The following is a 6,706-nucleotide window of genomic DNA, read 5'->3' as shown; positions in this document are numbered from 1 at the left end:
AGAGAGAGAGAGAGAGAGAGAGAGAGAGAGAGAGAGAGAGAGAGGGGATTGCAAATGAATCTCGATTTCAATGGTGGCCAGATCTGTGGTGCACGGTGTAATCCAAGCAGCCAGAAGGTTGAGGAAGGAGACTTGCAAATTCAAGACTAATTGGGTTACATAACAAGCCAGACCCTGCCTAAAACAGAAAACGGAAAAAGACAGTACTTGCTACCTGCGCAGTTCTGAAGATTAAATGGGGGTAAACGTTCCAGACTCCTAGGCACAAGGGCAGGACAACCTGATCTAAGCCCGAAGCACTCCCTAAGGGCTATTTCTCAAACTATTATCGAACAGAGGAAAGGGAAGCGGGTAGCCGGGGGTTGGCAGGGTTGTGTCCCTCTGTGAGGCTCACAAAGAGAGCCTTGTGTGGGAGTGGTGGACACGATGCCTCTTGAGGCATCTGGGCTCAAAGCTGCCGAGCCTGGGCTGGGCATTTTGCCACAGGTAGCTTTCTGAGGGCCCTTTCATCTGAGCCCCAGCTGCCACTTGACTGGCTGGCATGAAGCCCAACTGCTTGGGGAGTATCGGGACTAGCAGCTTTGTCTCGGGAAGAAGAACAAAGGGCTGGGGTCGGTGGGAGGAGGGCAGAAAGGAGCAGCGCTGTTCGCTTGTTCTCGGAACTAGGCCAGAGGGAAAGAAGACCCAGTCACAGACAAGGGCATGCAGCATTTTGAATTCTTTTGTGACCAGAGCACGAACCAAGAGGAGATTACAAGGACGCGCTTTCAGATAATGCCCCAACCTCTACCGTGTTATACAGGTAGAGAACAAAACACAGAGGCGGACAGGGACTGCCAAAATACTGAGACCCAGTGGCAAAGCCAGAGGTAACACTCAGGTCTCTTGTTTGCTACAGACTCTGAGAGAGGGGTCACCGCAACAGAGGTGCCCTTCCCTCATCTGAGCTGTGAGGGTTAAATGCGCTAATGAATACAAAAGTTGGGACGGGGACGTGGGGGGGGGGGGCGACTAAATTCATTTTCAAAGCTCACTCTGAGCTTTCTAGGCAAAGGACACTCAAAGTAGAAGGGGCAGCAGGAACAAAGGCAAGGAGAGCAGACAGCTGGGTCGGGGGAGACAGGAAATGGAGCTAAAAGCTGTTACTCAGTGTCGCGCCCTCCACTCAGGGTTGAAGGTCCTTGTGAACGCTGGCTCCCCGCGGGAATCATCCCAGTCTGCCATTAATCCCTCTGGGAGTCCTACTGCTTAAAGCAAAGTGCTCTATGGACTGTATAAATCAGGGAAGCGTGACTCTAGGAGATCATAGCCCCCTCTACGCGGCTTGGCCATTTTGGCCGAGGGATGTTGCTGGAGGCGCACTGTGGATTGGATATGAGTGGTATGCGCATACGTGGCTTCTCGTGGCGATGTTAGCAGTTGGCCGAACCTTTAAAAGCTAGGACCTTCCTGCCGGAGGTCGTTGCTGACCTCTGCCTGGTCTCTCTCTGGGTTTTGTGTGTGAAGTGTGATCTCTCCCGTCTCACATGTTCCCCTGGCGCCATGCACCATAATGTGACCCAGCCAGGGGAGTCCTCACTCGAGACTGAATCAATAGGGATTTCTCATCTAGCGTCCTCCAAAACTGTGAGCTGAATAAATCTTTTTTTTTTTTTTTTTTTGAGACAGGGTTTCTCTGTGGTTTTGGAGCCTATCCTGGAACTAGCTCTTGTAGACCAGGCTGGTCTTGAACTCACAGAGATCCGCCTGCCTCTGCCTCCCAAGTGCTGGGATTAAAGGCGTGCGCCACCACCTTTTCTTTTCTTTTCTTTTCTTTTCTTTTCTTTTCTTTTCTTTTCTTTTCTTCCTTCCTTCCTTCCTTCCTTTCTTTCTTTTTTTGTTTTTGTTTCTTTGGAGCCTGTCCTGGAACTAGCTCTTGTAGCCCAGGCTGGCCTCAAACTCACAGAGATCCACCTGCCTCTGCCTCCCAAGTACTGGGATTAAAGGCATGTGCCAAACCACCACCAATCAGGCAAATCTCTTTTCTTTATAGAACACCTAACTTCAGAAAGTTGGCTATAGTAACAGAAAAGGGATCAATGCACTGTGATACAAAGTAATTAACTCTTCATGGTCAAGAGAGAGGACCAGTAAGAGAGAAAAGTCATTGTCACAGTAACTTTTGTTTTGATAAAACTCTGACAAAGGCAAGCTAAAAGAGGAAGGGTTTATCTAGCACCCAGTTTAGGTTGCAGTCCATAATAGAGGGGAAGTCACAAAGACAGGAACCCATCTGGGCTAATGACCAACTGATTTCTCAGTCTTATACAGTAGAGGATCCCTTGCCTAGGGGATGGTGGCACCCATAGTGGGGGGGGGATCGTTTTACTTCAAGCTACTCATCTCAATTCCAAGGTCGTCCTAATGTCTGTCTAGCAACAGAATTACAGTCACAGAGCTCAAACTTGGCTCTGGAAATCTATATGGTCTTCATTTCATTTCTTCACGCTTCATTTCCTTGCCCATAGAATATTTCTAGATATTTGTTACATAAGACACAGCGTTCAAACTGGGCATGGTGGTGCACACCTCTGATCCCAGCACCCAGGAGGCAGAGGCAGGTGGATCTCTGTAACTTCGAGGCCAGACAAGGGCAAGCAGTCTACATAGTGAGTCCCAGGAGAGTCAGGACTATATATATACCTTGTCTCTTCTTCTCTTGTACAACATTCTAATGAAAAATCAATTCTGGTCTCTCAAAAGTGAACATCATCCTCCATCAAGACCGAGCTTCCCTGCCACTCTTCTCGTCAGCCTTTCTAGATTGTTCACGTTGAAAAGCTGACTTCTTGCTTTTTTGTTTTTTCACCTTTTTACTGTAACTAATGTCAATGCAAAGATATATTAACAACAAAAAGCCTCTCCATTCCTACACCCAACCAACTGGATAACGGCAGTTAACACTGGTTTCTATTATTTCGATAAAGACCATGATCAAAAGCAGCTTGGGGAAGAAAGGTTTTATTTGGCTTATCTATCCCAAGTCACAGTTTATTGAGGGAAGCCACCACCACAGAAACTCGAGGCAGAAAACTGGAGACAGGAACTAAAACAGAAGCCGCGGAGGAACACTGCTTACATTCATTTAACTTAATTGGCTTGCTCTGCTGGGCTTGCTCAATTTGATTTCTTATATACCCCAGGACCACCAGCCCGGGGATGGTATCACCCATAGTGGGCTGGGTTCTTCCGCATTTACCATCAGTAAAGAAAATCCCCCACAGACTTGTCTGCGGGTCAATCTGATGGAGGCATTTTCTCAATTAAGTTCCCTCTCTCCTGCTAGAAGAGGGCATCAGAGTCCCCGGAACTGAAGTTAACAGGTAGTTGTGAGCGTCCTGATGTGGGTGTTGGGAACCAAACTCTAGTTCTCTGAAAAAACAACAAGCGCTCTTAACTGCTGAGCTGCCTCCCCAGTCCCTCCCTATCTTCTCAACAGACACACAGCATTGCCGGGCAAAGACAGACTGAGGTTTACTCAGCTGCTAACTGTAGCTAATCTGGCTAACACAAACAGATCAGTGGTAAATATATTCATACAAAATGGGCCTTTTTTTTTTTTCTGTTGGGTGGATAACCAAAAGTGGGTTTTTTGTTTTGTTTTGTTTTAGATGTTGTGCCCAAGTTGAGAACCCTCAGAGAGACCACCACCGGAATCCAGTCAAGTCCAAAACGCAAAAGCAGGGTTTACTCAGCGCACTCTCCAGCTAGGCTGGGGACCACAACACTAGACACAGCGCAGTAGGGAGGAGACCCCCGTCATCATCTGGGGTTGACATTATGAACTGCAAACTAGACATTTAGGGTCAGTTCACTAGACGCAAGGTGTGGGCTACTTCTGCTAGGGACATTTCATAGTTTGTGCTTTTGCAAAGGTTCCTGTTTCCAGCTAGCTCTTTTTAAAAAATATTTATTTATTTATTATGCATACAATATTCTGTCCGTGTGTACGTCTGCAGGCCAGAAGAGGGCACCAGACCTCATCACAGATGGTTGTGAGCCACCATGTGGTTGCCGGGAATTGAACTCAGGACCTCTGGAAGAGCAGACACTGCTCTTAACCACTGAGCCATCTCTCCAGCCCCCTCCAGCTAACTCTTGATGTTATAAAGTATGTTGAACCCAGTGCCCTAACCAACTCCTGATCAAGCAAAGTTTCTTAAAATTTTCCATGTCTTTACATAGAGTCGGTTATATTAACGTCTAACAATTACAGCAGTTGACATTCCAACCAGCAAAGTTTGAACACTCCTTTTCCTGCCTCTCAGACTTCTCAGGCGTTTGCTCTTACAGTTCCCATAAGGGGAGGGAGTGGGCGTGGCTTGTCTCTTAAAGGGACAGGACAGATCATTACACACATCATTGCTCCTTCAACTGCCCGTTAGTTTAAATCCTTCTAAGCTGCAGAAGGGTTTATTTCGGCTACCTTAGTGTTGCATTTTTAGAGGTTTTATTGGGCTCAAAAAATCTCCCTGGTCTTTTAAAACATTGTATTTTCTTATTCTTTACTCACGTTTGGGTTTAGGTGTGGTTTTGATTCTGTAGATGTGTGTTTAGGACGGGGTCCGGTGCATGTTAGGCAATGCACTACCACATACCTACCTGCAGCCCGTGTTTTAGATACGCTCTTTCATTTATCTCATGACATTAAATCCGTTCACACTGTACATGAGGGGCCCGGGCTTGTTTCCTTTGACTTTTGTTTCCTATGATGGACACTTTGTTTTCCTTAGTGGTTGTTTGTGGTTTTGGACAGTGAGCTTCTTTGAGGACTCCTTGCTATCTGTGTACATTCTTTGAAAATTGGTTTTATTAGCCGGGCGGTGGTGGCGCACGCCTTTAATCCCAGCACTCGGGAGGCAGAGGCAGGCGGATCTCTGTGAGTTCGAGACCAGCCTGGACTACAAGAGCTAGTTCTAGGACAGGCTCCAAAAACCATAGAGAAACCCTGTCTCGAATAACCAAAAAAAAAAAAATTGGTTTTATTATCTTTTTATGGGACACACACACACGGTGGGACACGAACACGGTGGGTGTCATTTTCTTCTTCCTTCCCACTTTCCTAGCTCTCTTCTTTGTGGGGTGTGTGTATTGTATGTTTTGCTGTGGCTCAAACCAGACTTTATACAGGCTAAGCAGTGTGCTACCACTGAACCACGCTCCAGTCTCTTGGGTTTTATTTCCTTTGCCAAGTGTGTGATTGCAGCGTCTAATCAGTTTCATTTGAATCAAGTGTCTGGCTGTTGTCGCTGCTGATGACCGTACCGGGCTCCCGTAGTGTAAATATGTTTTAGAGAAGACTTTTCTCACTCAGAACTAAGGCATGGAACAGGTAAGTTTCACAGCGCTTGCCTTCAGTGGCAGCATTTTTTTTCTTCTTCTTACTTACCGTTTTATAGTCTCTGGTCTGACATCTACCCTCTGAGAGCCCCGGAATTGTCTCCTAGTACCGCTTCCCTGAAAGATTATAGATTACTTGAAGTTGATGACAGTTCAAAGACCCAGTGGGGTCGGTGCTCAACACCTCAGAGCGCTTTTAAGCCAGCTAAACAAGCAAGTATTACAGATGTTTCACAGAGGAGGCAACGGGGAGGCACAGAGTTTCTCAGGGGCGTGGAGTCACGAGCCTCTCAGGCTGGGAAGTTTTCGACACGTGGCAGGACTGTGTTTCCCGTCCATAAGTTATCAGCACAAGGCGGTACTGTGTGGTCATTGCGAGCTGTCCTTTCCCACCAGGATGAGCCTGCCGGCAAACCAACTCAAGGAGCTCAGCCAGGAGTCTCTGCCCTCCAACCAACTCAAGGAACGCAGCCAGGAGTCCGGGATCTTGGGCTTTGACCCGGACATTGTAAGTGCGCCCCTGCTCAGCGGCTGCTCCCGTTGTCCTGAACGTCCCACCTCCAACCCCCGCCGGATGCTTTCCTAGCTCCGTTCCGTTTTCGTTCGCCCACCCTCCAGTAGTCCCCCTACCCCTACCCCGGGGAGCATCTTCTTACGCCTGTCAGTAAACTCCTTAGATACCTGTGCGGTCCCCCCTCCCGCTCCACCAAGCTTTGTGCCTTTTCTCACTTGCTCTTTTCTTCCCTGGCTCACCTCACTTAGTCTGTGTTAGCGCCTCTGTGTGTCCCCTCTGAAAACCTCTGGCTCTGCATAGTCCGGGGGTGGGGTGGGGAGGGTACTTCAGTCAGTCCTTTATTCTGCCTGATAGGGGTAGCCTGGCCAGCTCCCACACTGTCCCTGTGCCCCAAAGAGTGCCCTGCTTACTTACCTTCTCGCATGGGCTGGGTGACAGGACTTTGGGAGCACAAGGGCGTTTGCTGTGTGCAAAGCCAGGAGGAGAAGAAGGGAGAAAGAGTAACTGAATTTAATGAGGATAACACTGGGGCTATTCTCACAGTAGTGCTAGACCCCAAGAAGGAAGGGTGGGCATTTTATTGAAGAAGTCTATACATGTCCACACAGGAAAGCACACACTCAGTTTTAGTTCATAGATCAAACGCTCAAAGGCTCAGGATGTGGCTCAGTGGGAGGATCAGGACACAGTCCCCAGCACTGTCAACAAAACAGGAACAAGAAATAATAAGAATCATTCTTTTTTTTAATATTTATTTATTATGTATACAATAGTCTGTCTGTGTGTATGTCTGCAGACCAGAAGAGGGCACCA

At 47.7% G+C, this 6,706-nt stretch overlaps 1 protein-coding gene across 1 annotated transcript in view; it reads left to right on the top strand.

Annotated features, from left to right (window-relative positions):
- The first annotated feature begins 426 nt into the window (after positions 1-426).
- Kctd14 (potassium channel tetramerization domain containing 14) overlaps positions 427-6,706 on the top strand; it is an 18,213-nt gene continuing 11,933 nt past the window's right edge. The window contains exons 1-3 of the mRNA XM_026784422.1: positions 427-486; positions 667-869; positions 5,776-5,887. Of these exons, the coding sequence (XP_026640223.1) occupies positions 427-486; positions 667-869; positions 5,776-5,887 (375 nt within the window). The remainder of the gene's footprint in view (positions 487-666; positions 870-5,775; positions 5,888-6,706) is intronic.

This window comes from Microtus ochrogaster, chromosome 22 (genome assembly GCF_000317375.1).
Source record: "Microtus ochrogaster isolate Prairie Vole_2 chromosome 22, MicOch1.0, whole genome shotgun sequence".
NCBI lineage: Eukaryota > Metazoa > Chordata > Mammalia > Rodentia > Cricetidae > Microtus > Microtus ochrogaster.
The sequence above is the reverse complement of the archived record's forward strand: the minus strand, read 5'-3'. Positions and strand labels throughout refer to the sequence as shown.